At 56.7% G+C, this 25,105-nt stretch overlaps 10 protein-coding genes across 10 annotated transcripts; 6 read left to right on the top strand and 4 right to left on the bottom strand.

Moving 5' to 3' along the window:
- Positions 1–100: 100 nt before the first annotated feature.
- PUNSTDRAFT_97191 (GroES-like protein) lies at positions 101–1,383 on the bottom strand (the record flags this gene model as incomplete). Its single annotated transcript, XM_007379959.1, has 4 exons — positions 101–256; positions 328–725; positions 787–1,061; positions 1,115–1,383. The coding sequence occupies 4 exons, from the start codon at positions 1,381–1,383 to the stop codon at positions 137–139; spliced, it is 1,062 nt and encodes a 353-aa protein (XP_007380021.1). The 3' UTR covers positions 101–136.
- Positions 1,384–2,304: 921 nt separating this feature from the next.
- Positions 2,305–3,547, top strand: PUNSTDRAFT_130712 (GroES-like protein; the record flags this gene model as incomplete). Its single annotated transcript, XM_007379958.1, has 4 exons — positions 2,305–2,570; positions 2,638–2,903; positions 2,963–3,366; positions 3,428–3,547. The coding sequence occupies 4 exons, from the start codon at positions 2,305–2,307 to the stop codon at positions 3,545–3,547; spliced, it is 1,056 nt and encodes a 351-aa protein (XP_007380020.1).
- A 136-nt stretch (positions 3,548–3,683) lies between these two features.
- PUNSTDRAFT_130711 (NAD(P)-binding protein) lies at positions 3,684–5,362 on the bottom strand (the record flags this gene model as incomplete). The annotated part of the gene is made up of 12 exons (XM_007379957.1): positions 3,684–3,791; positions 3,851–3,937; positions 3,995–4,029; positions 4,083–4,103; positions 4,353–4,523; positions 4,589–4,603; positions 4,660–4,718; positions 4,775–4,810; positions 4,878–5,002; positions 5,074–5,097; positions 5,169–5,219; positions 5,276–5,362. 12 exons carry the CDS (start codon positions 5,360–5,362, stop codon positions 3,684–3,686), a joined length of 819 nt encoding a protein of 272 aa, XP_007380019.1.
- An 8-nt stretch (positions 5,363–5,370) lies between these two features.
- Positions 5,371–7,684, bottom strand: PUNSTDRAFT_97186 (NAD(P)-binding protein). Its single transcript, XM_007379956.1, has 13 exons — positions 7,480–7,684; positions 7,361–7,411; positions 7,286–7,309; positions 7,088–7,230; positions 6,986–7,021; positions 6,870–6,928; positions 6,804–6,818; positions 6,537–6,739; positions 6,413–6,488; positions 6,329–6,349; positions 6,237–6,271; positions 6,093–6,179; positions 5,371–6,030 (listed from the first exon to the last, which is right to left on the bottom strand). The coding sequence occupies exons 1-13, from the start codon at positions 7,564–7,566 to the stop codon at positions 5,923–5,925; spliced, it is 945 nt and encodes a 314-aa protein (XP_007380018.1). The 5' UTR covers positions 7,567–7,684; the 3' UTR covers positions 5,371–5,922.
- A 1,806-nt stretch (positions 7,685–9,490) lies between these two features.
- On the top strand, positions 9,491–10,659 carry PUNSTDRAFT_130709 (uncharacterized protein; the record flags this gene model as incomplete). Its single annotated transcript, XM_007379955.1, has 2 exons — positions 9,491–10,527; positions 10,596–10,659. The coding sequence occupies 2 exons, from the start codon at positions 9,491–9,493 to the stop codon at positions 10,657–10,659; spliced, it is 1,101 nt and encodes a 366-aa protein (XP_007380017.1).
- Positions 10,660–11,440: 781 nt separating this feature from the next.
- Positions 11,441–14,140, bottom strand: PUNSTDRAFT_97182 (alpha/beta-hydrolase). The gene is made up of 5 exons (XM_007379954.1): positions 13,714–14,140; positions 13,532–13,658; positions 13,257–13,467; positions 11,576–13,197; positions 11,441–11,524 (listed from the first exon to the last, which is right to left on the bottom strand). The coding sequence occupies exons 1-4, from the start codon at positions 14,114–14,116 to the stop codon at positions 12,067–12,069; spliced, it is 1,872 nt and encodes a 623-aa protein (XP_007380016.1). The 5' UTR covers positions 14,117–14,140; the 3' UTR covers positions 11,441–11,524; positions 11,576–12,066.
- A 166-nt stretch (positions 14,141–14,306) lies between these two features.
- Positions 14,307–14,974, top strand: PUNSTDRAFT_60394 (ENTH-domain-containing protein; the record flags this gene model as incomplete). Its single annotated transcript, XM_007379953.1, has 5 exons — positions 14,307–14,381; positions 14,449–14,519; positions 14,583–14,621; positions 14,675–14,686; positions 14,743–14,974. The coding sequence occupies 5 exons, from the start codon at positions 14,307–14,309 to the stop codon at positions 14,972–14,974; spliced, it is 429 nt and encodes a 142-aa protein (XP_007380015.1).
- A 2,050-nt stretch (positions 14,975–17,024) lies between these two features.
- PUNSTDRAFT_49757 (uncharacterized protein) lies at positions 17,025–17,452 on the top strand (the record flags this gene model as incomplete). The annotated part of the gene is made up of 1 exon (XM_007379952.1): positions 17,025–17,452. A coding segment is annotated over one exon (228 nt), but the record flags the coding sequence as incomplete, so codon positions are not given.
- A 17-nt stretch (positions 17,453–17,469) lies between these two features.
- Positions 17,470–21,449, top strand: PUNSTDRAFT_49749 (N-acetylhexosaminidase). Its single transcript, XM_007379951.1, has 15 exons — positions 17,470–18,000; positions 18,054–18,091; positions 18,145–18,196; positions 18,272–18,421; positions 18,482–18,599; positions 18,674–18,989; positions 19,053–19,137; positions 19,195–19,272; positions 19,332–19,841; positions 19,898–20,012; positions 20,069–20,373; positions 20,433–20,856; positions 20,910–21,158; positions 21,207–21,364; positions 21,432–21,449. The coding sequence occupies exons 1-9, from the start codon at positions 17,479–17,481 to the stop codon at positions 19,659–19,661; spliced, it is 1,689 nt and encodes a 562-aa protein (XP_007380013.1). The 5' UTR covers positions 17,470–17,478; the 3' UTR covers positions 19,662–19,841; positions 19,898–20,012; positions 20,069–20,373; positions 20,433–20,856; positions 20,910–21,158; positions 21,207–21,364; positions 21,432–21,449.
- Positions 21,450–22,180: 731 nt separating this feature from the next.
- Positions 22,181–23,693, top strand: PUNSTDRAFT_49747 (uncharacterized protein; the record flags this gene model as incomplete). The annotated part of the gene is made up of 5 exons (XM_007379950.1): positions 22,181–22,335; positions 22,488–22,655; positions 22,713–23,108; positions 23,164–23,278; positions 23,342–23,693. Coding segments are annotated over exons 2-3 (410 nt in total), but the record flags the coding sequence as incomplete, so codon positions are not given.
- Positions 23,694–25,105: the final 1,412 nt, after the last annotated feature.

Here is a 25,105-nt window from a genome sequence, read left to right as displayed (position 1 = left end):
TACCAGGAACCGTCCCATGTTAGTACGTAGTTGTCGATGTTTCAGTCTGTCCGATATCTTATGCACAACAGTGAAGAGGTTAACATTTCTCTTTTTTCGCCGTGAAACGAGCTGCAGCTATACAGCACATCATAAGTTAAGCGGTTTCCTGAGGATGCGCGATCAGTCTGATACCGCCGACTTTATCCAGGCGAAGTAATTCCAGTCCATCCGGAATACCCGCTAGTCCACCGGGAACCACTTGAATACGAAGCGGCTAACAGAGAACGTGGGGCATCAGTGAGTTGTACGCACTATGATGTACGGGATAGGACAAATTGGCTTCACCTTGATCCACCCGTCCTGCAGGAGTTGAGTGAGACGCGCATACAGCTCTCGTCCGACCTCTCCCTGGCCGGTGAAGTTCACATTCCCGGTGGTACGCACGAGCTCCTTGCCGTCTCGGCCGTGTACCACGCCTTCTATGGGTGGCAGCACGAGGATCAACTGTCCGCCCGGGACGACGAGCGACAACCCGGTCTTCTGCGTCTCGGCGATGCTAACGGTATCAAAAACAAGTTTGAGCGGTTGTGGCGTGACCTTGCTAATCTCGGCAGCGAGCCCATCGTCAGATAGAGAGCGAGGGAGGACGTGCGTGGCGCCAAGCGACTTGAGATGTTCAACATGCTTTTCGGACGCCGTGACGATGATCGGTGAGAAACCAGACAGTCTGGCAAGCTGGATAGCTAGCGTCTATGGTCAGCACCTCGCCATGATAAGATTGGGCATAGGCAAATATACACTTACCGAACTGGCCAGTGGAAGTAGCGCCGCCCAGCACAACGAACGGTTGACCGGCATACGCGGTGGTTGACTTCCAGAAGGGCGTTAATCCTGCTCCGCCTCCAGGACCGTCCTTCTTCTTGTTGTACATCCCGAGGAAGGCAGTACCGAGGGTCAATGGGATGGACGCCGCCTCATCGACGCTCATATTGGAAGGAATTTTTGCGGCGAGTTCGGCAGTCACGAGCGCATACTGCTGGAACGTCGTACGCTCATTCCCATGCACTCCCTGCCATAAGCTATCACGAAACTAAGTCAGTGTATAGCATCGTATTCTGAGAATGGTATGCACATCGGATCGCCTATCTTGAGATTCGAGACACCCTCTCCAACCGCGTCGACGACGCCCGCGCCGTCAATGCCCAGTATCGCGGGATATTGGATCCAGTTGATCCATTCATGGTAGAGGAACTTGATCTTCCAGTCCACTGGGTTGAGTCCCGTTGCTTCCACCTTAGCAAGTATTTCGCCAGGACCGGGAGAGGGTACAGTGGTGGTCTGGACAGCGAATGAGCCCCCTTCCGATACGACAAAGAGAGCCTTCTGTGTTTTTGGGGTCATAGTGAAGATCCGATATCGACGCTGAGATGGAGCTTGCACTCATTCGAGGACGTCTATATAGACTCGACTCGCGCGCTCCTATGCCATTTAGCCCGGGAAATTCTTGCCGGCTTCCAGCGGCATGGGACCCATCCGTGCCTAGAAAGAACGACTAAGGGTGGATACCCAGTAGCTACCCTGTAATCCACATCAGACAAAGGTTCCGTCGACAACTGCGCTGCGGGAGAACTGAGATTGTGCCGATTCATCCTCCCACCATATGCCACCTTGTTCCTGGCGTGTATGGGTAGACTTGCGCCTGATATATGCAGCTTTGTTAGTGCTGAAATAGCGGTGACAGAATCTTTGTCAACGCTAACATCGCAACCGCCGATTAGCTTGGATGGAGATGGCTGTAGCCCGTAGTAGTTTGGAGAGCTGACCCTGGGGTGGCGCCAAGCAACGCCACACAAACGTGCGGGCTCCTCAGGCTACTTCTCATACTCACACTCACACAAACCCCTGCCTGACTATTATCCAAGTCAAGCTTTTCACCCCCAGCCGCTCAGCCCAAAGATTGACGTCGACCTCAACTCACGGTCCGTCCTTTCCCTGAAATAATATGAGATGTTGGTGTTCTGTGAATTTGCCCTGAGCGAGCCGAGAAGTTCTCCTCGAGCGCTTCTCGCCTCACAGCCTTAGTGACCCAGTGGCGCAATCCTCCCACCGCTCGTCGCCTTACTATACATTGTGATGGCACGTCGTCTTGCAGTAGGTACGTTGGTTTGTCAATCTTGATCCATACTGACCCAGTCTTTGTCAGCGCACGAACCTAATCTCGATCCATATCCTATAGTCTGCGATAACGTGACGGGATATAATGCTCGTCCTAAGTTTGAGCGAAAATTCAGTATCAATCCTAAAGTCTGCATAACCTGAACAATGGCCTTGGCAGAACAGAAAGCTCTCTTCCTCTTGACCAAGAACGGCGAGTTCGCCGTGCAGGACACTCCCGTTCCTGTTCCTGGCCCCGGTGAAGTCCTTGCCCGGGTAGAAGCAGCAGCCCTCAACCCGCTCGAGTGGAAGATCCAAGCCCCAGGAGTCTATCAGGAGTTCGTACAATACCCCGCTATCCTGGGCTCGGATGCTGCAGGGGTCGTCGAGCAGGTTGGCGAGGGCGTCACCAACGTCCAGAAGGACGATAAGATGTAGGACTGCCTTGCTTGTCCCTTTCATTATGCCCGTCATGGATTTAAGTGCTGATCCCGATCACAGTGTATGGCAGGGAATGCTTAAGAACGCGCGCGGGACCTTCCAGCGGTATGCCCTCGTTCCCGGGGCCCGCGCGGTGAGGATCCCACCCAACGTGTCTTTGGACGAGGCAGCGTCTATCCCGCTCGCGCTCGGCACGGCCTTCGTCGCGCTGTTCAACAAGAAGCTGGCCGGAGGCGCCGAGCTGACGCCGTTCTGGCAAGTCCCTGCACCGTACGATGGTCAGCCATTCGTCGTGCTCGGCGGTTCCACCTCCGTTGGCCAATTCGGTGGGGTCTCCTTGTATAGCCCACAACCGATAAGCTAACCGAATTTCATCCTCCTTCAGTGATCCAACTCGCCAAAGTATCCGGATTTTCTCCGATCATCGCCACCGCATCCGAGAGGCACACCGACTACCTCAAATCCCTCGGCGCAACGCACGTCCTCTCACGCTCGCTCCCCGCCGACAGCCTCCGCGCGGAAGTACTGAAGATTACGCCGGATTCGATCAAGATCGCCTACGACGCCGTCAGCACCGCCGACACTCAGAAGGTAGGATGGTCGCTCGTAGCGCCTGGCGGGCAGTTTGTGGTGGTGTTAGCGCCGCCCGACGGAGTTGTGCACGGCCAGGACGGCAAAGAACTCGTGTGGGTGAAAGGCAACCTGAGCTTCAAAGAACTCGAGGAGGATGAGGCAGGGCGCGAATTGTATGCGCACCTTGGCCAGTGGTTGCGGGATGGCTCAATCAAGGTGGGTTGCTATTGCCACCGCAACGGGGGGAATTTTGACATGTCTACGTTGGATTCGCCAGCCGAATCGCGTGCAAGTAATCCCGGGTGGTCTACCAGCTATCCCGGCTGGATTGGAGCTGCTGCGCCAGGACAAAGTCAGCGGCGTGAAGCTGGTTGTGCATCCCCAGGAAGTCGCATGAGGTGGCGCGCATCGCAAGGTTGAACAATGTGAATGGGTACATAACATCATATTTGATCAGGATTTCGATGACTGCAGGGCGCGAATAAGCCGTGCATCACTTCAGCAATGTCCAGCATCCGCGATGACAGGGAGATTTACATGTCCTTTATCTGCTCCTCCATCCATGCCCACAGATCTCGTCCTCGCGCCGGATCGTTTGCTGGTGCATACGGAACGCCGACCCGAGCCCATGGTATCAGATACTGCGAGGTCGGAAACACTCGTCAATAGCATCTGATGAGCGTGAAAGATAACACCGCACCTTGCCGCCGAGCTCGCGACCCTCCGGCGAGGTGCCGGCCCAGAGCTGCGTAAGAGCGCCGTAGGAAGCCGGGAACAGCAGTGGTTGCTTTGTGGGAGAGCGTCAGCAGCGGGAAATGGAGTAAACAACATGAAGGTCGCTCACGGTGACGGCTTTGAAGACAGAGCCACTGTAGCGTGCTGGTGATACATCAATGAGCGCCGACGCGATCCTCAAGAATAAGAGAACTAACTGAGGTTAGTTTTCAGGTTTCCTGGGCAGAACGGGGCAAAATGAGCATCGGTCATGTCGTGTGCAATTCATCATCGGTCGGAGCACATACCGGGGTTTACAGAGGTGGAAACAATGCCTTGGTCGCCGTATCGTCTCTGCAGCTCGTTCGCAAAGACGACAGTACCCTATGTTCACCAGACCTTCCAATTAACACTCGCGAAGGGCCTACGAACGAGGGAATGGGAAATGCGACGCACGAATTTGCTCTATGCGTACAACTTGGCCGTACTCAGCTTCCGGCGGGCTGGGCCGTCCTTGAGCGTGGCGAGGTTCAACGGGGGACCCAACGGGTTGTAGTGCGCTGAGGAGGACATGTTGACGACGCGGACCTTGCCCTCCGGTGTAAATTTGGCAGTGGGGGGTAGAATAGGAAGCAGGAGTTTGGTGAAGTAGAAGTGGCCTGGAAGAGATGTTGTGGATAATCACTCGTGATATATAGAAAGTGTTATATGCAGGCTAACGTACCCAACACGTTGGTTCCTAACGTGAAGATATGAGGAGATCATGCGTAGTTGGGGTGGTATTATGCGACTGACCGAATTGCAGGTCGTAGCCTTGGGCGGTCAGCATGTCTAGGGGACACATCATGACACCACTGAAACGCCGATGATTCAACAGATTCGCATAAATACAAGGCAAGCGAGCACTCACGCGCTGTTGAATAGTACGTGCAGCTGCTGCTTCTTGCTGCATGCCGAACATTGCATGTTAGCTCGGATGCCGTGACGAGTCCCGACGCAGCAGAAAGACCGACCTGATGAACTCTTCCGCTGCCTGCTTGACGCTATGCAAGTCGCCAAGGTCAAGCCTGAGGAAGATGGCCTCTTTACCTGTGGCTTGCTTCAAATCGTTGATGGCCTCCTGTGCCTTCTCGGATCTCTGGCTGCAAGATAAACCTGCGAGAATGGAGAGTGTCAGCTACGGTACGATCTGTGTCATGCGGGTTGTACCTTTGCGTTGTGTTCAAGAAGGGCCTGCGATGTATAGATTGTTAGCTCACGCTGACATCGTAAGCTCACACGAGTTCCAATACTGTGAAACTCACCTTGACTGTCTCCTTTCCGATACCAGAATTGCCACCGGTGACAATCATCACCTGTAAGGCATTGTTGAACATTCAGACGCGATGAATGATCGTGTTCTGTTACGCACCTTGCCAGTCAAATCCGGGATGTCGTTCACACCCCATTTGGGTTTTGGGGGGAACATCTGGGTGTATTGAGAGCGTACGCCGCTCATAGTCGTTTGGAATCGTAGAAAACAGCGGTGTACGAGTCCGGTATGCTGGAGTAATGCGGCAACGATTGCGAACTATATAACGGCGAAGGACGTGCGAGTCCCGCGCGCGTACTACGACGCATCATTGATATTCCAGACGAATATTGCCAGGATGCGAGGAGTTCGGAGTGTGTGAACATCGCTCGCCGCCTCGGAGTCGCAGTCAATGATGGTTCCAATGAAGCCAAACTGAGAAGCCGAAGCCGCGCAAGCAAGGCGGCACTCGGTTGCAACGGTTCTTGTTGCTTACTCAACACTATTCATCAGGTTGAAGACTAACAGACGTGTGTCAAGTTACGTACGTACTGAGAGTTACGCAAGCGTGGGCAAGGTTATGCGTCGGTATGAAGCCCAATTGCCCAACAGCTTCCTCAGGACTCCCGAGCTTCTCGAATCCCCGCAGTCAGAACGTTCACTGCATCTCCAGCAAGTCCAAACACGACCAACAAGGAAGCATCGTAGGCCGGAACGCGCGGACCCAGCTCGGGAGACGACCAGTCCGAAGTCCAATCTCGACCAAATCAGAGGTCCTTGAGCTGCTCCTCCAACCACGCCCACAAATCACGTCCCAGCGCCGGGTCGTTCGTCGGCGCATACGGCACGCCGACGCGAGCCCACGGCATCAAATACTGTAAAAACGAATTTAGGTTATCTTCGCGGCAGGGAGGGGCACAAGGCGAGATCGTCGCACCTTTCCACCGAGCTCGAGACCCTCCGGCGAGGTGCCAGCCCACAGCTGGGTGAGCGCGCCGTATGGGGCGGGATATAAGAATGGTTGCTGCGCGGAGACACGGCGTTAGGGGCAGCAATTCGGAAAAAGTCAAAGGGCACTGACAATGAGGGCACTGAAAATAGGTCCATTGTAACGAGCTGGCGACGGATAAGAACTTCAGCGCGGATGCGACGTTCACGAATACGAGAACTGACCGATGTTGGTCTTCAAGTTACCTAGAGGGAAGGGGGGATGAATATCCCACATTGATCGTATGCATGACCCTGTGGAGCACGCACCAGGGTTGACAGAGGTGGAGACGATACCCTGGTCCCCGTACCTCTTCTGCAACTCGTTCGCGAAGACAATGTTGCCCTATATCCATGAAAGTTTTTGAACGGCAAACAGCGAGCATATACGTACGAATTTGCTCTGAGCGTACAACTTGGTCTTGTGAACCTTGCGACGCGCGGGCCCGTCCTTGAAGGTGGCAAAGTCTAGAGGGGGGCCGAACGGGTGATAGTGCGCGGAGGAGGATGTGTTGACGACGCGGACTTTGCCCTCCGGAGTGGACTTAGTGGTCGAGAGCAAAACGGGGAGAAGGAGCTTAGTAAAGTAGAAGTGACCTGGAGGCAAAACGAAGAGGCTTGAGTTTGGGAAAGGTGAGGGAGTATATGCGGGCTAATGTACCCAGGACGTTGGTTCCTGCAGCGATTTAGTCGGAGGACGGGGCTAAGGAGCAAACATGCGCCTCACCGAACTGTAGGTCGTAACCTTGGCTGGTCACCATGTCGACCGGAGGGGCCATGACACCACTGAGCATGCACAGTGTCAATTAACCTGCACTATATGCGGCGCGAATGAACACGTACGCGCTGTTGATCAATACATGAAGCTCCTTCTCCTTACTGAATACCAAGATATGATCGTAAGGTCAGGCTCTTGGCGCTCAAGGCAAAATAGAAAAAGCAGACCTAATAAACTCCTCAGCTGCCTGCTTCACGCTGTGCAAGTCGCCGAGGTCGAGCTTCAGGAAGATGGCCTCTTTGCCAGTAGCTTGTTTCAGTTCATTGATGGCTTCCTCGGCTTTGGTCTGATCTCTGGCTGCGAGGTAGACCTGCAAGTGGAGTAGTTGTGAGCTGGGAACTGAGAGTGCGTCGAAGGGATTATACCTTTGCATTGTGTTCGAGGAGAGCCTGAAAAAGTGTGAGTTACTCGTGCAGTAATACATGTTCGGGGAAACGCGCCTTGACCGTCTCCTTCCCGATACCAGAATTGCCTCCGGTGACGATGTACACCTATCCGACATCACAAGAATGTCAGAGACGCTGTGCCCGTGTTCAACTGACCAGGTCCCGCCGCGCACCTTGCCGGTCAAGTCCGGGATGTCGTTCACGCGCCACGTCGGCTTCGGCGGGAACATCTGCGTGAAGTGGGATTGTAACGCGCCCATGGTTGCTTCAGGTCAAAACAAATTGAGAGCTCGGCGTCGATAAGGGCCTTCGTCGTCGTCCACAGCGCGGAGAAGGAAGAAAGAGAGCGAGTTGTGCGCGTGCGGACGCCGGCATCGGCGCAACTCGTCATAGGGTGAGATCGCGTCCCCAACTTCGGCCGCGCAGCATTCAATTCGCAGGGCAAGGTTGGTGTGAATTGGGTTTGAACGATCTTGTGATTCGAGTCGCTTTGATCCTGATCCAGACTTGCGCGTGAGGGGCGGAAGCAAAGGCTCGCTGTGAGTGAGGACAGAATGTTCGTGTCGTCCTCCAACCCCCGCCTCGGGTACTTACCTGCTGTCACGAACAGCTTATTTTTGCGGGCACCCATGTCTCTCGGCGACATAACATTATCTATCTGGATCGAAGGCGGTTCGGACATGACAGCGTCATGAATCACGGAAGGCAACTACTACGCCTGTGTCAATCCACTATCTCGGAAAGGCAGCGATAGCCATTCCTTCAATGAATTGAAGGCAATACGCAGGCTGTGACATGCTGTGATTCCGTCCAGTCACGGTGTACTTCTGAGGTGATGGCCTTCTCGAGCTATCTTCGTCTGATTGTTCAGTAATGCTCCCCCGGCCGGTGCATATATACGTGTCGCTGGCTCCCGCCCCTCCCAGCTACTCACCCACTTGTGCTACCCACTCGCGCTGACGTGTACAAACGGATACGGGAAGACGTGGTACGTAGCACTGCTGTTGACACACGACGACTGACGACCGATTGGTGAACTCTGCAGATTGCATGCACGTTTCAATACAGGACGTCAAACGCAGGCGTAGGTGCTGGCTTGCGGCCACTGACGCTGCCATCACTGCGATTCGCCGGGTACTGCGCGCGTCAAATCAAACCTCGTGCTATGCTACTCGCCTCTCTCTCGCCAGAAATCTACTTGTCCGTTATGAGGAGACCGGCGGAGACGAGACACTCGACGAGTCTATCGAGCTCCATCATGACCTGCTTTCCCGGGAGGACCTTGACGCAACCCTACTGGTCTCCACAAAAGAGGGTCTTGCTCATGCCCTGACCCTTGATCATTCACGTAGTGACTCTGCAGCAACCCTGGAGGAGGCACTCAAACTGGCTAATTCCGCTATGGCGTTAAGGGAATCCATGGGTCATAGTTTGGTGTCAGCTGCACTTGTTCTGGTAATCGTGCTCATCCGACTCTCCTACCGACAGGAACGCCTCGACGGCATTCTCCAGCAGATGATGTTGTGTTCGTCCATTCTTGACCGAACTGTGTCCGGTTCGGGGGCGGAGTCTCTACCAAATCGATCGCAAATTCTTACCGTCCTCTCCGAATCTCTCATACGGCGTGGCACCATCCTCAATGACGGCGATGCTATAGATACTGCGGTACTACGCGCTCGTGAAGCGCGCGAGTGCGGTCTCTCTGTAATCGGCCAGCATCGTCTTCTTTACCAGTGCGCGTTTGTCTTGCACGAACGTTACGGCATATATGAAACTGCGATTCGGGACTTGGACGAAGCTATTACCTACTACCGGCAGGCTGTAGAAGAGACCACTGAAGTCGTCCCGCCCAACAGACTACGGACACACTTCGCGCATGCTCTTCTTGAGCGGTGCGACGCTTCCGCAACAATCGATGACGTAGACGAAGCAATTCTCGTACTACAGCCTTTGGCTGACGCTTGCATAGGCAGCGTCTCCCAAGCATGGCACGCTGTGCACAAGTTATCCATGGCCTTTCGACTCAGATTCGACCGTTTGGGTGCTCGCGCAGACTTTACTCAGGCATCGCAATACGCCCAGCGATGTTTGGAGATCGCACATTCAGACCAGCATCGAGTGTATATTGCATGGGGAATGTGTGGCGTGCTGTGTGGAGAGTTGGACAGCCGACGTCGCCTCGATATGCCCCCCGATGAGCGCTTGCTCTCTGAGGCTTGCAGCGTTAGCCGCCAATACTTGACGCTGGCGTCTCCCGGAAGCCCGTACAGATACAATGCACTGCGTACCCTTGCTTCATTTTTGCAGAAGCTCGGCTCGTTCGAGAAATCGACAAGATACTTTACGGAGGCCGTGGCTCACTGTCAGGAAGCCACGCAGCTTTGCTCGACAACACAAGCCATGCTGGTGGCGTCTACGTACGATGTTTGGGCGGAAACATTGCGAAGTTGGTCAGAATTGACGAAGGATGTCAACTTGATTGACGAAGCGCTTGAGCGTCGGCAGACTGCTCTGGGACTAGCACCTCCCATCCATCCCATGTACGCCACTATTTGGGCGGGCCTTGCCGCTGACTTCCACGTCCGGTTCCTGTTGACCGAGCACAGCACTGACTCTGCACAGTGCATGCATGCCTACGCACAGGCGGTCGAGCATCCATACACCTCTATATTGGAACGCCTGCGCTTCAATCGGACATTCCTGGAGGCCGCAACTGTCGTGAATGATACGGATTCAATTTCGCGCGCTCACCGAACAAACATGCACCTCCTCCCCCGGCTTGCGTACAAGGGAACAGATATGCGCTCCAGGCTTCAGGCTTTGAGAGGTTTTCAAGGCGTAGCAACAGCAGCTGCGATGCATGCGATTGCTAACATGAGAACCGAACTCGCCGTGGAATGCTTGGAACATGGTCGCACACTATTATGGAACGGCGTTTTACATCTTCGTACCCCCTTCGACGGGTTGCCGGACAGGTTAGCATCCCGTTTGCGGATAGTCTCCCGCCAGCTCGAGGAAGTGGGGATGAGCGACACCCGCAAGATTTCGGAGAAGGGCGCATCACGTCGGCACGCTCTTGTCAACGAGTTCGAAGAACTGCTCGAGCAAGCCCGTTCTCATCCCGGGTTTGAGGCTCTTCTGCTTCCTCCAGAGTTCGCCAACTTGCGCATTGCTGCGAAGGAAGGACCTGTGGTGCTACTGGTTGCATCAGGGGATGTCTCGTATGGCGTTGTAATGCCATCCGATATCGCTGAACCCTTCGTCATCCCGTTACACAATGCTGACGCAGTACGGATATCAAGATGGTCGCAGGTTCTGGTGCGAGCACAAAGAGATGCCCGCAGTTGCTATAACCTGGAGGCGCAATCACATCTCACGGACGACAGAGGAACGCGTCCTATGATCGTTTACAGAACAAGATCAAATCCTCTGATACAGATCTTGCAAGAGCTGTGGGATCATGTGGTCTATCCGATTATGTCTGGCCTGAGATTAATGGTGAGCAATATTGGTCCGGATACCATCCAAAATGATGGGTTCACGATGGTTTTCTGATCAGTACAAGGGCGACGGAGTACGGCCACGACTGTGGTGGTGCCCGACAGGCAATTTTGTCTCCTTGCCGCTACATGCGGCAGGTGCAGTAAAGGGCAAGTGCACGTCCGATTTCGTCGTTTCATCCTATACACCTTCATTAAGTGTTCTCATCGAGGCGCGCAAGCGGATGACCGCCACCGTGCCTCAGTCGAAGGATCATCATGTACTTCTGGTAGCCCAGCCGGATGTTCCGGGCCTCACACCCCTCCCTATGGCGGCTACAGAGGTTGCTCAGTTGGCGACGATGCATCCTTCACAGCATGTTACATGCATACAAGATGTCCTTCTTAAACCCGCAGATATAAAGCGAACCGGGGAGTCATACTACGAGACAACAGATATGCTTTTAGGCCTAATAGAAAAAATTCAGTCGGCATCAGTTGTCCACCTCGCATGCCATGCGAAACAGAACCGCGACGACCCTTTGAGTAGCGGTTTTGTTCTCCGAGGCGGAATGCTGACGGTGGCAGACATCGCCCGGGCCCGGGCCCCCCGAGCATATTTCGCTTTTCTTAGTGCATGCGAGTCTGCCGCCGGAGACCACGCATTACCAGACGAGATAGTGCATCTCGCTGGATCCATGCTCTTCGCAGGATTTCAGTCTGTCATTGGCACGATGTGGTCAGTGGGCGTCGATTATCGAGAGAATAGACTGGCTGAAAGCTTTGCCAGGGAGATGCACGATATGGACGGACCGGCGGTTGCAAAGGAAGTCCATGAAGCCTTGCTCAGCGGAGGATATACCAACCCCGGTTTGATCCCACAAGCACTGGATTCAGCTGTCCGAAAGCTGCGTGACGATGGGGTACCCCCGGAGCGATGGGCAACATACGTTCATATGGGTATATGACGATGCCGCCCAAGGACAGTTCGGGACAATTGACTATCAGTTCGCTGGTCGTGTACACCTGTGTGAACATGCGCAAATCGCGGTAGCCCGTTTCACGCCATCGCGCCTGCGTCGGCGCGCAGCCGCCGCCTTGATATGCTCGGGATTATTCTCGGCGCTTCGAGCGAAAACAACTTGATATCGAACCCAATACAATTGGAAGTCATTTGGATGGCCCTTCTACGGCATGCGATGTCTTTTCCGACAGTTTCTGTGTATGTCATCGGTAACACCGCGGAACACGATCAGTCTATAAAACACGATAAAGATTGCTTCATAGTCCTTCATCATACAACTTCCGGGCCAAGGCGACGTAGAATCGTTCGAGATCCTCCTTGGTGGCGAGCTCATTCTTCTCACCCTTCCTGTCCGTCCCTTCTTTTGCCGACGCGCCCGAGCCGGAGGACGGTGTAAGCTCGATGTTTGTGACAGTGGATGAGAGCTTAGCAATGGACTCCGTCGGAACGTGATCGACAATCCAGTCGAACACGGCGGAGAGCTTCTCCGTCGATGCTCGTATGATGTCGTCCTTTTCCTTCTCCTCAGCCGTCTTCTCGCGCTTGGTGATGACGCCGCCCTTGGGCATATCTGAGCTAGTCGCGGAGGTTTCCACGGTCGTCTTCGTCATCGTCTTGGCGTTGGCGAGGTCCTTGCCCTCCTCGACCGTCGTCTTGGTAGCCCTGCTTCCGTTCTCCCTCTTTTCCTCCTTCCGCTCCTCTTTCCGCCACGCTCTGATGAATTTGCCCCAGTCCCAATCCTTCAAGCTCTCGCCTGCGCTACCTAAACCTAAGCCGGCCAAGCCAATGCTGAGGTCGATCCCCTTGGTCAGCGCGCCGAGCTTGAGGTCCACGTCAAGCTCGATCCCCCGCGCGCCCCGGATCTCCCAATGGTCCGTGCCCTCGATGACGCCGAGAAACTCGCCCCACTTGGCGCTCTGGATCGTCACGAGTCCGTCGTTGCCCCATTCGCGGTCGTCCGCCCAGAGCTCCGGCGGATAGCCCTCCTCGCGCAGGCGTTTGCGCTCTTTGCGCTCCCACGCGTCGACCACGAGCTTCGTGAACCAGAACGGGTGCCAGACGTTGACCGAGTCGGTGCGGCCCGCGACTGAGAGGTATTTCACGTGCGGCGAGTCCGGGGTAGAAGGGTTGAAGTGCGTGGTGAGGAAGTGCGAGGTGAGGTTGGCGTAGGCGGGTGAGTCGAGGATGGCGAGGAGGTAGGTCGTGAAGGAGGACGGGAGGGAGGCGATCGAGGAGACGGCGCTGCTGCCATCTTTGCCCTTCTTGGCCTTGTCCCTCCTCTTGGATGAGGCTTCCGAAACGACTTCGGAGGTGGAGGGGGTGGATGTGTTCTTCAATATCGCCTCCTCGCGCTGTTGGCGCCCGAGTTTGCCTAGGCCAATGTTTTCCTATGGAGTAATTGAATCAGTCATGTCCGAGACTGGTTGCAAATAACTCAGTAACATACCGCGCACCAGTCCATGAAGGGACTGCCACGATGCGGCGTAGCGATGCAGGTCAAACTGGCGGGAGTGTACTCCCTAGGCTTGATATGCGTGATGAGCTGGCGGCAGTCCAACCCGCCCATGGAATGTGCCATGAGGTTGATATCCTGCTGTGGTACCTTCTCCGCTAGAAGTTTGTGCAGGTTTTCGGCGCGTTCAGCGACGGAACCTGTGCTACAGAACGACAACACAACACGACTCAGCTAGTCGCCGGAACCAAACATGAATAGAGACGCACGGAGGGACGGAAGTTACGATGACTTCTGCGCCGACCTTATTGCGGAGAATGTTGAGCACGTTGCTCCAGTAGTGCATTTGGAGGACAGGGAACGACGACGGCCCGCGGACGTCAAAGCCGTAAAGGCCTAGCTAACCTATCAGTGGGGGCGTCGCGAATGCCGGAGAGAGCGAGAGGGGTACCATGGCAGAGGACAATCGGATTCCGTGGTTTCCTCAGCGGACTGTACAACACCGGGTTTTGCAGCAGCTGGTGAATGATGTCCGACGGCTCTGCCTCTGTCTCGGCATCCGGCGCTAGCTTGGGCACGTCCGGCGGGGAGCACTCCTTCGAATTACACGCGTCCTGGGTTTTGCTGCCCTCCTGCGTGGATATCCACCGTCGCTGGGGCACATTCCCATGTCCGGAGTAGTAAAGCGCGCGTCCGGGTATATGGCTCCGTCGGTGTCGCTGAATCTCCTGCGGCGCGGGGGGACATGCCGGCAACGACAGAATATAATTCCCAGATATTCCGAAAGCGGATACGACGGTAACCAGCCTCCTTACGAGCGTGAAGACGGGTGTAGGCAGCGAGAGCACGGTCATCGCACCGGTCGCGGTATTTTCCGCATTAGAGGTGTGAACTGGCTCAGCTGGCTGGTGGCGTCCACGCAGGGCTATCGACCTCTCGCCACGACACCCGCTGTGCTCCTCTCGATCACGGTCTTCTCGCCTCGCACTCGGTGTTCACCGTGAACAAAACGCCACAGACGACGGAAAGGCCCTGATTATCAACATGGATCGGCTTGCCTCGCTCGGGGAGACGCTCTCCAGTATGACCATCTACGACGTCAAGAGCATGTACAATCAGGTGCGCATGTACGCGCATATGTTGTATGCAAACGCCTCCTGACGACACTTGGAATTTGCCTTGGTAGGCTAAGAACATGGTCTTGAATGTGAGCGAGATGGAGGCGAAGGTGCAGGAAGCAACGAACGACGAGCCCTGGTGCGCCCACTGTGTCATTGTGCTGTCGTCAGGCCCGGCTAACGCGTTTTTATCTGCCAACAGGGGTGCAAGTTCGACGCTCATGCAAGAGATTGCCCAAGGGTGCGTGATGTTCCTTCCGATAGCGTCGCCAACCTTGACCTCTTGTGGTGCAGAACCTTCAACTTGTACGTCGCGCACCCTCCGAGCCCATGCGCGTGGACTAATGACGCACCTACTTTAGCCAACAGTTCAACGAAATCATGCCGTCCATATACGCTCGCTTTATGGAGAAGGAGGCCCGCCAATGGCGCGAGATCTACAAGGCGCTGCAGCTACTCGAGTACCTTATCAAAAACGGCTCCGAGCGCGTCGTCGACGACGCGCGCGGGCACGTATCGACCGTCAAGATGCTCCGCAACTTCCACTACATCGACGACAAGGGCAAGGACCAGGGCATCAACGGTGAGGATTAACCTAATACCCCTACGCCTAATACCCCTACGATCTTCCCTCTATCTATCATTGCGCGATTGGATGTGTGCTGACGTAAAATCGGTATAGTGAGGAACCGTGCGAAAGAGATCGTCGAGCTCCTTGCGGACGTCGAACGTATCCGCGCCGAGCGGCGTAAGGCCAAGGCAAATCGCACAAAGTACATCGGCACGGGGAACGACGGCGGTATGAGCTTCTCGAGTGGCGGAGGCCGCTACGGCGGGTTTGGTAGCGACAGCCTCAGTGGTTCCGGCAGCGGAAGCTATGGCGGCGGCGGCGGCTACGACAGAGGTGCGCCAAACCCCCCGCCTGCCTTGTTCTCACTCGCGCGGATTCTGATCGCCTTGCGCGGGTAGATTATGGAGGATACGGGAACGGCGGCGGCGGCTCGAACGGCGGTTTCCGCGACACGGCGGGCAAGAACAGCTTTGAGGAGTATGACGCCGGCGACGACGAGACCGTTTCCCGGCCAGCTGCCTCTTCCTCTTCCACCGGCCGCAGGACCACCGCGGCGTCCTCCTCCTCCCGGACTGCGCAGCCCCCGCCGGCGCCCAAGCAAAAAGCGCCGGAGAAGGTGGTGGACCTTTTGGGCTTCGGAGACGACGATCCGTTCGGGTCGAGCTCCGCGCCCGCGCCGGCATCGACCTCCTCCGGGGTGAACAAGGCGCTGCCGGCACTCGGTGCTCAAGCACCCGCACCCGCACCCGTTGTATCCCTCGACGGTAAGCGCGCGCTTACTATCTTCGCCGTGCATGTATGCGCCTCTGACGTCACCTCGGCCATAGACGACGATTTCGGCGACTTCCAGACGACGCCCGCGTCCCCGGCGGCGACGACGACGACGACCGCGACTCAAATCCCCGCCGTGCAACCGCAGGTGCTGGGGCACCAGCCCAAGCTCAGCCTGCACGATATGCTCGCGGCCCAGCCTGCAAGAGGCGCGCAACAGCAGCAGCAATCCTTCACGGCGTCCGCCCAGTCGCCGCCGGCCTACCAGCAGCAGGGTTTCGGGGGCTTTGCCCAGCAGCAGGCGCCTCCGGCGATGAACAGGCAGTCGATGTCGTACGGCGGCATGGGCATGGGTATGGGCATGGCATCCGCGCCGATCTCGCCCCTCTCGATGGGCGGCCAGATGCGCTCGCCGTCGGCTACGCAGGCGCGGCCGGGCTCCACGCCTGCTGCCGCCGCCGCCGCCACGACGACGAAGAGCGCGGGCGGGTTCGACGACCTGTTCTCGATGGCGCTCGGGTCGAGCATGGGCTCGTCGGCGTCGTCGAAGCCGGCGACGCCCGGCGCGGGGAAGAGCATCAAGGATCTCGAGCGGGAGAAGGCGAACGCGGCGATCTGGGGCAGCGGTGGGGGCAGCGGTGGGGTGCCGAAGCCGGCGGCGATGGGCGGTGGGTTCGGCGGTGCGCCGCTCGGAGGCTCGTCGTCGATGGGAGGAGGAGACGATTTGCTGCTGTAGCGCGAGCATATATGCGTGGCAGTTGTTGCATCCCTGCTCGCTCGTTGTCCCGGGATGTCGTGGCTTTTGGTTCTAGGCTAGTTGGTGATATGGATGGTGTTCGGTCTTCTGAGTTCTTTCGTGCACCTGAGCTCGTTTGTTGGGTTGGATGTGAACCATGCTGCAGTTCGTTGGTTCTCCTAGCTACCCTCAGCTAGAGGATGGCGATGGCTGCTCCGATTTGCCTCCAGAGCATCTTATCTTCTCCCCATCATCGTTGCCACGCATTCGTCTGCTTCTCGCTGTAATCTCAATGGGTTCCTGGCTTGACTGGCTATATTTCGTCGTTCTCACCAAGTTTTCTCTGGGGCAGTCTAGCATGAGATACCACGAGTCCGCCGTCGATGACGGCGAAGGGCCATTTTTGCACTTTTCGCCGAGCGCTGTCCGCGTCCTCCTATGGGCACCTCAACGCCGGTGAGGCCCGGCCTCTCATATATATTTCGTAACCTGGGCTTATCGGCGAAGGTCACATATGGACCAGCTTCCGTCCGCCTTCGCCGTCCCTCGAGCATCACCTGGCTGACTGCGGCGATGACCTCCGACTTAACCTTCCCATCTTCTCCGCGCCGTCCCCCTGCTCTCGAACGTATTTTCGTTATCGGACTCGTATCTGGGCACACGGAGACGCTATCGTCCACCTGCCGGAAAGACAGCACGCTGGGCTGACGCGGATGGGAGGACCGAATCAAGGCTGGGGCTTCTCGGAGCATGGACCGGCCGTCCCTTTGCATCCGTTCTTCCTGGCTTCTTGATGTCGCGCTCCATATGCAACTCTCCCCCTGGTCCAGCTGCTCTGTTTCTGTGAGGAGCGCGGCGGGAACTTAGACCCACGCAGACGTTGATGGCCTTCGAATCGCTGGCGAAGCCGCATCTGGTCGTCGGTACAAAAGGCACGCGAACGCTTGTCTCGGGAGGCCTTCGGCTCTTTGGCTCAAGCTCTCGCGCTTCTCCACCCCCTCCCTTCCCATCCCCCCCAAAATGCGCGTCCTCCGCCTTCTGCACGCCGTCGCGCTCGCCGGATCCGCGTTGGCGCTTTGGCCCCAGCCGACCTCGCTCAAGACGGGCTCCACCCCGCTCCGCCTCTCCCCCGGTTTCAGCATCTCGGTTTCCGTGCACGACGCGCCCGCCGACCTGACCGCCGCCGCGCAGCGCACGACCGCGCAGCTGCACAGCGACAAGCTCGCGCGGCTCGTCGTGGACCGCGGCGCATCTGACGCGTCCACGGTAGCTCATGCGAAGCAGCTCACGTCGCTGAAGCTGTCCCTCGCGGGCGGCGCGAAGGCGGACAGCATCTCCGCGGAGTCGGTCAAGCCATTCGAGAGTCGCGACGAGAGCTACACCCTGACCGTGCCCAGCACCGGCGGCACCGCGACGCTGACGGCGAAGACGACGTTGGGCCTGTTCCGCGGGTTGACGACCTTCAGCCAGATCTGGTACACGGTCGGCAACACCGTGTACACCCTCAGCGCGCCGTTCGAGATTGAGGACGCACCGGCTTTCGTGAGTCTCGTTCTCGTCACATACGAACTTGCTTAGCTGATAGACTGCCATAGCCTTATCGCGGGTTCATGCTTGACACCGCGAGACACTTGTACGCTTTACTTGCTTGTGCGACGCGCTCGCTATGGCTCACGATGGAATCAGCTTCCCGGTCTCCGACATCGAACGAACCCTGGACGCCATGAGCTGGGTCAAGGTATGTCGCATTCACCCAGTCATGCCCGTCTTGGCCCCGTAACTTGAACGACCAATCTTACCCATCCCTCCTCAGATCAACACCTTCCATTGGCACATAGTCGACTCGCAGTCTTTCCCCTTCGAAATCCCCGGCTTCACCGAAATCGCGCAAAAGGGGGCCTACTCCGCGGCCGAGACCTACTCCCCGGCTGACGTTGCCCACGTCGTGCAGTACGCTGCTGCGGTGAGCATTCGCATCGCGGGCTCCCTACAAAATGGGTCGACTGACGAGCTCTCTATCCAGCGAGGAATCGACGTCATGGCCGAAATCGACACCCCGGGTCACACCGCCATCATCTCCGAGTCTCACCCGGAGCACATCGCGTGCCCGCAGGCGACTCCCTGGGCCACCTTCGCCAACGGTTCGTCCACCGCGCCCTCCCTCTAATTTCCCACCTTCGTCCCGTCTCGCTGACATGCGCCGCGCGCCTCCCAGAACCCCCAGCCGGTCAACTCCGCCTCGCCTCGCCCGCGACCCAAAACTTCACCGCGAGCCTGCTCACCGCCGCCGCCAAACTCTTCCCCTCCAAGCTCTTCTCCACCGGCGGCGACGAGATCAACGCGAACTGCTACACCGCCGACACCGAGACGCAGCAATCGCTCAACTCGAGCGGGCTCACGTTCGAGGAGGCGCTCAGCCAGTTCACGGTCAAGACCCACAAGGCGATCGAGGCGCTCGGAAAGACGCCCGTCGTTTGGGAGGAGATGGTGCTCGACCACAACGTGACCTTGAGCAACGAGACGATCATCTTGTGCGCATATCTCGTCTTCGTGTTCGTTCCTTTTAGAGAGGCGCTGACTCTTTGTACTTGCAGGGTGTGGATCAGCTCGGACGATGCGCTAGCTGTCGCGCAGAAAGGATACCGATTTGTCCACGCACCCTCCGACTACTTCTATCTCGTACGTCTGAATACCTCACGACCCCATTCTCACATCTAACACTATCCTGCTCGCCAGGACTGCGGTGCTGGCGGTTGGGTCGGCGACTTCCCCTCGGGCAACAGCTGGTGCGAACCCTTCAAGACCTGGCAACGCGTACGCATCCCTCCTTCGTCTTCTCTCTCCCTTTCGTTCCTGATCGCGCGTCACCGCAGGCGTACACCTTCGACCCCTTCGCCTCCCTCTCCGACACGGAGGCGTCCCTCGTCCTCGGCGGCCAGCAGCTGCTCTGGACCGAGCAGTCCTCGCCCGCCAACCTCGACTCGATCGTCTGGCCCCGCGCCGCGGCCTCGGCCGAGCTGTTCTGGAACGGGCCGTCGAACACGACGCTCGCCGGGAAGCAGTCGACGAACACGGGCGTCGAGACCGCGCTCCCGCGCTTGCACGAACTCGCGTTCAGGATGCAGCAGCGCGGCGTGGGCGCGATCGCGCTCCAGCCGACGTGGTGCGCGGTCCGGCCGGGCGTGTGCGATTTGACGGCTTGAGCGAGGTGGATCTGAGGGATACGATCACGGGGTTTTCACTGGAAGCTTGGATTGCGATTTTCGGGAGGAAACGTGTACAGTCCTCGATGAGAATTAACTTGCAAACGACACGAAAGTTTAGAGAAGCGCCGTCCCGGCCTTGTTGCCACGAACGGCGTACAGTAGCTGTCAACGTAGCTCCTAGATGCCGCGTTATGACTCACAGTAATGGTGCGTTCTCATAGTGATGCTCATACAGTGGCATCGACGCGACCTTGGTTCATGACGAGATACAACAGTCAAGTCACTCCCGGTTCTGATTGTGCGCTGCGCGGCTAGCGTATTTACCCGATCTCAATTGTAGTGAATGGCCTGCGTTATTCAGTCAGTCGTCGCCAGCGATGAACAGTAGGACCGAAAGGGCGCACCTTCTCTCCGCCGATGATGACCTCCTCTTCATGCCCGTCATCCAACGTCTTCTTCTTGCCTTCCAGTCCGTACGTCTTCACCCGGGTCGTCTCCCACTCCCAAGCCGTCGGCGCATCCTTGCCGTTGTTGAAGAACGTCTGACCCGTACTTGACGCAATGGGCGAATCAGCGACGGGCACGAGGCGAACATCTTCGTTAAGGGCCGCGAAGTAGAACACGCCGATACGCTGGAACTGCGCTTGAGCTGGGTCCGGAGGTGAGATAACGCGGTGGATGGTAGGCTTCAGAAAGCCGCCGGAGATGACTGTGGCAAAAGGGTGAGTAAGCGATATGCGGCCATCGAGTCACGATCCGTAGACGGACATCGCATGGTATCCCCGAGGTTGATGACAAGGGCATTGGGGACGTGACGGACATAACGCCAGACATTGTCGGGCATCTGGGTTTCCAAGTTAGACACTCGAATTCGACGGCTACGCAGTGGGAAACGAACAAGAACTTGCAAGGCTACGATTGGTTGGGAGTAAAGCACTTGACAAACCGGCTTGTTATACGTTTACAGCCAGGGTATAAAGATAGACATACATGTGACGGCTCTGAAGTCCGTATGCCCTTGCAGACGGACGCCTCCTGTCTTCAATTCATCCTCTCGCGTAGGAGGATGATATAGGGCGTAACGAAACATGCCCGAATCTTTGTTCGCAAGTTTCCAGAGGTAGGTAGCAGGCAGCTCTAAAATCCGCGACAGCACGGATAAAACCTTGCGAAAGATGTGGTCATGGTTATACTGACGCTTGTTCAGTACTAGTGACAATAAAATCGTAATCAGTGCCTACGAGCCTTTCTGAACGCCTCGATTTCGGCTATGAACGGCTGAAGAGCGGGCGGGAAGTAGCGATCATGATTTTCGGGAAGAAACGCATGCCCGCGGAGGTTGAGTTGCTCGATGTAGTCCGGTGCACCTTTGATGGTGAGCGCACCGGGCAGCTTGTACCCTGTATAATCCCCGGTTTCCACCTTCGTAGGGCATCGAGCCTTTTCGTCGTGCGGAATGCCATTGAACGCAAACTGCGCAAGACTGAACTGCCTGTCGCCAGGTCAGGAAGATCGGACGGATAGTTGAGGAAGAACCTACCGGCGAACCTCGCTATCGCTGAGGCCGAAGTTCGTGGCATAGATGAACCCATCGCGACTGAAAACATCACTGGTGGCTTTCACGACGGAGTCGGGAACATGCTCGTAGTCGTCACCAGTCACTGTGGACAGATCCAAAGTGCGCAGGTCCGCATAATCGACTGATACGGCAGAATACAGGATGAGACAATTGCATTGCGTGTACAAGAACATTGAAGGGCAGCTCACATCGCACGTCGGATGCTGATGGGCTTTGCCACGACGGTATCTCTGCTAGCACCCCGGGCATCTTGCGATCGTGTCTGCAGATACCGATGGCCGATACCTCATATATAGCGTCCTCCACGGCACGCTTCTTGGGTTCGTAAGGTTGTGTACTACGTGTTGCCGGTGCAGTATACGGGCTAAGATCGGCCAACAATAGCTCGAGCTGATTCTGGTGACATGCACATCACATCACCGATAACTTCCTGCAGGATGTCGTCAAGACTGAGCACTTCGTGGTTCGGCGTTGAACGACTGCTTCCGATGACCACTGCGATACGGTGATAGTCTGTTATCAGCCGCGGTGGACGGTATTGAAGGCGAGTCGATACTCACGCCTGAAGTCCAAAGAACGATGAGAAGGAGTCCAGAATTGGCTATTGACTTTCGGTTCCAGAAATCTCGCGCCGAGGGAACCCGTTAATTTATAGATGATAGTGGATAAGGAACTGAATGACAATGCTCATGGCATGAGCATTGTCATTCAGTTCCTTATCCACCATGGCATGGGGCGGAAGCTTATCTCGCTCGAGCGATTTCACGATGGTAGGTAGGTAGGTAGGTCTGGCTTCAAAGTTAAACTGACCATCCTACTTGGTCCAGGACACCTCCATAGTCCAAGAGCGCGTCGACCTTGGGTCTCCCGCACGCGCCGCGGCCGTCCCAAACCAGCAGCCTCATCTACATACCTATCGCCTGGGAACGACGCACTTACGCTCTCTCCTCTCCTTCACCGAAGTCAAGTTCCGCCTCTACTCTACACCGGCCTCTCTTCCCCTTCAACGCCCTCGACGATCCCTATGAAGACCGTATCGGCTTGCCTATCCGGGTCTTAAATGCTCTGCGGCTTCCGGAATGGTTAACTGAGGTGCGTACGCGTTCGCATCTTCTCCCCGTCGCTCGTCATCTTCGTGCACCCGCTCCGGTCTTCACGAATCCCTGCTGCGTGAACTTGCTCTCTCTTCTACCTTACTTCTATGGATCACGATTGGTTCTAATGCCCGCATACACTCTTTCCAGATATCGCACATCTCGAAGCTCCGCATACCGTTTCCCCCTTGGCTAGCCTCAGTCGCTTCTCCGGACGGCGTGCGTCGTCATCGAACGGACACCGGCCTATGATCGCTCGTGTCTATGGTCGACGGCAGCATAATTCATCTCACCGCAAACCGGGCGTTCTTCTCACAGGTCCGCATCGTCTACTCCAAGCATCTGAATTGGGTCAGACTGATGTCGTGTCTACAGTCGCATCACTTCCACAATTGGCTCTCGGCGTTGACGCGCCGCTATGCACCTTCGAGGTGCCGACCCCAAGCAGGGCTGGATCTGCGCTGATGCTCCGAGGAGGAAAGTTTGGACTACTCGGCACCGGCGGGCTCTGCTCCTCGAGTGCCAACGACGGTGGGGATTCAGGGTTGCGTGCATCAGGAAGAAGTGCCGCGACTCAGCTCCGGTTTTCGTATGATGTGCAAAGAACCCGGGAGTGGGAGCCGGAAGACGATCGTCGAGAGCTTCAACGTCTTCGCCGGTCGGGCACTGACAGGAGGTGGGAAGCGAGTCAGGGCAGAGGATGGCGAGGCGGTAATTAATCATCGAGCGGTGTGAATACATGGTGTTCGGTACGGCTCGTGAATGGTATTAGTGAGTGTTCCGCAACGCGTTCGTTGCAAACCATTGCTGATCGTCGTCCTCGTAGCCCGTCGTTAGTCAGTCGTACCGTTGTCCTACACGGCTGTCGACTCGTCCACGAGATAGACGATCTTCGATCGTACACCCGTCATTGACCCGAAGCCTCACGGACACCTACCTATGTGAGTGCACCATCCTCTGAAATTCGAGCGAGGTCCAGTGATGTTTTTCACGGTGCGATACAGCACTACGCATGGCTGGCTCATCCCGCAAGAGTGGTCACTACATGGCGACGGCGATGATGAGACGAGGGACAGGTTAGCAGATCTAGACATCAGGTCTGTCTCTTGACTCCCGGGAATCGGCGCCGTAGTCATGATATCAAGCGGGATTAGTTGGTGCCCATCGGGGCGGAATGTACGATTCCTTTCGATCTTAACATGTAGGATGTTATACACCCACAGCAGCTTATCGAGCAATAAACATCCTGGTCGTCCGCGACTTTGCGTTCTGTCGATATAATTGCTCATGGCCGATCTTCAAGTCTCCATATCTAGGTACAAGGGCCCGCGTCTCCATGCGTCAAGGCACACAGGACACAGCGGTCGCGCAGTGTGGTCCCGATGAACATGTTCGATTCTCCCAGGGCAAATGCGCCCAGCTTGTGCCGCTTTAAACACCGAGGCTCTCGGCAATGGCAGCGTCCCACAGATGCGTCTGCAGCGCTGCCAGTCACCATCGCGACCGCCTCAACATTGGGTGTAGTGCAAACGAGTTCATCGGTCCCATCTGGCGCGATGCAGGTGAAGATCTTCGCAATTCTCTGCCGCGACCTTCTATCGGAGGCGTGAGTTGTGTACCAGCAGATTCGAGCCATTAGCTTACTGGGGAAGATTCGATCCGATGTCCAGCGCAACATCGTCCACCATCGCTAATCTCCATGGCCGGTTGACGTCGCACTCGAATCAACCGGCACTGGCGCGACGGGCTCCGGCTTTGATGGACGGGTGGTGCTCGTACAAGTCTGCAAGGTTGAGGTCTGTGCACCGATTCGCGTCCAACGGGAGAGAAATACGTACCAAGCAGAGCCGTCATCTTCGACCATGGACGGTAGTCGAGCCACGACGCGCGTAGGATTGTATGTCTTGCGCAGCATCAGCACAGAGCGTGCGTGCGTTCAGATCAGCAGCTCAGTGCTGCGTACGGCAGCGATCCTGACTCCTACTGTGGGGAGGGGTGCAGCGCGACAGAGAACGGGAGCAGGTTGGACGTCATGAGCCGAGAGCGTTGCCGCGAGAGTTATGGCTGTCGCATGACGCTCGCAGCGTTCCCTTGTACTGCCTCCTCAACAGCATTGCCGACGACGACACCATGGCTATAGCTTGTCCACTGCAAGCTCGCGATGACGTCTTCCTTATCCCGCCCTGTTTCGCCGATGCGCAGCGCAATGCCGAAATTTCCGATGCGACAAATGTCCGGTTCGTTGATGAGCACATGCTCGAACCTCATGTCATGGTGTACGAGCCTGACGGATCTATACCAGTGGCGCAGGCTATAAACGATCGCCGGGGAGAGCGTGATCGAATCTGGTGCGAACTGAAGAGAAGAGGTAGCTGGCGCCGGCGCTCGGGGATAAGGGTAAAAGGCCGGATGTCCCCTGGTCTGGATCGAGTGGCGCCGTCATCAGCCTGGGCAGCGCTGGACGAACGTCCGAGTCTGTCGCTTCTCCTAGGATCGCGGGCTGCTGAGCTGAGTCGCACGACCGTAGGGAAGGTACCTCGAGGAAGCGTGATCTTCCTTCATGACACGCGTAGCGGTGGTGGCGCCATGGCTGCAGTTTCTTGACTGCGAAATCGGCATCGCATTCTCCTCGTCCTCGCCTGCCTCGCCGATGCGGCGCGTCATGTTGAAGTTCGCGACACGGGCAGATGCCGACTCGTCGACGTGCCTGCCGTCAAGGTGATGTTGTAGTGCACAAACCAGGCAGGCTCGCGCGGGCGATCCTGCAG

Source organism: Punctularia strigosozonata (assembly GCF_000264995.1).
Source record: "Punctularia strigosozonata HHB-11173 SS5 unplaced genomic scaffold PUNSTscaffold_2, whole genome shotgun sequence".
In the NCBI taxonomy this organism is placed as follows: Eukaryota; Fungi; Basidiomycota; class Agaricomycetes; order Corticiales; family Punctulariaceae; genus Punctularia; species Punctularia strigosozonata.
This window is presented reverse-complemented; position numbering and strand designations above follow the sequence as displayed.

Excerpts from the sequence above, each read along its gene's own strand:
- PUNSTDRAFT_97186 (XM_007379956.1), bottom strand. The coding sequence starts at position 7,566 with ATGGGCGCGTTACAATCCCACTTCACGCAGATGTTCCCGCCGAAGCCG. Across the intron at positions 6,489-6,536 it reads TGTACGCTCAGAGCAAATTC|GGCAACATTGTCTTCGCGAA; the intron begins GTACGTATATGC and ends TCATGGATATAG. Across the intron at positions 6,031-6,092 it reads GTCTCGAGCTCGGTGGAAAG|TATTTGATGCCGTGGGCTCG; the intron begins GTGCGACGATCT and ends TCGTTTTTACAG.
- PUNSTDRAFT_97182 (XM_007379954.1), bottom strand. The coding sequence starts at position 14,116 with ATGACCGTGCTCTCGCTGCCTACACCCGTCTTCACGCTCGTAAGGAGG. Across the intron at positions 13,468-13,531 it reads ATCGTAACTTCCGTCCCTCC|CACAGGTTCCGTCGCTGAAC; the intron begins GTGCGTCTCTAT and ends GTCGTTCTGTAG. Across the intron at positions 13,198-13,256 it reads CCTTCATGGACTGGTGCGCG|GAAAACATTGGCCTAGGCAA; the intron begins GTATGTTACTGA and ends ATTACTCCATAG.
- PUNSTDRAFT_49749 (XM_007379951.1), top strand. The coding sequence starts at position 17,479 with ATGCGCGTCCTCCGCCTTCTGCACGCCGTCGCGCTCGCCGGATCCGCG. Across the intron at positions 18,001-18,053 it reads TTGAGGACGCACCGGCTTTC|CCTTATCGCGGGTTCATGCT; the intron begins GTGAGTCTCGTT and ends AGACTGCCATAG. Across the intron at positions 18,422-18,481 it reads TCGTGCAGTACGCTGCTGCG|CGAGGAATCGACGTCATGGC; the intron begins GTGAGCATTCGC and ends CTCTCTATCCAG.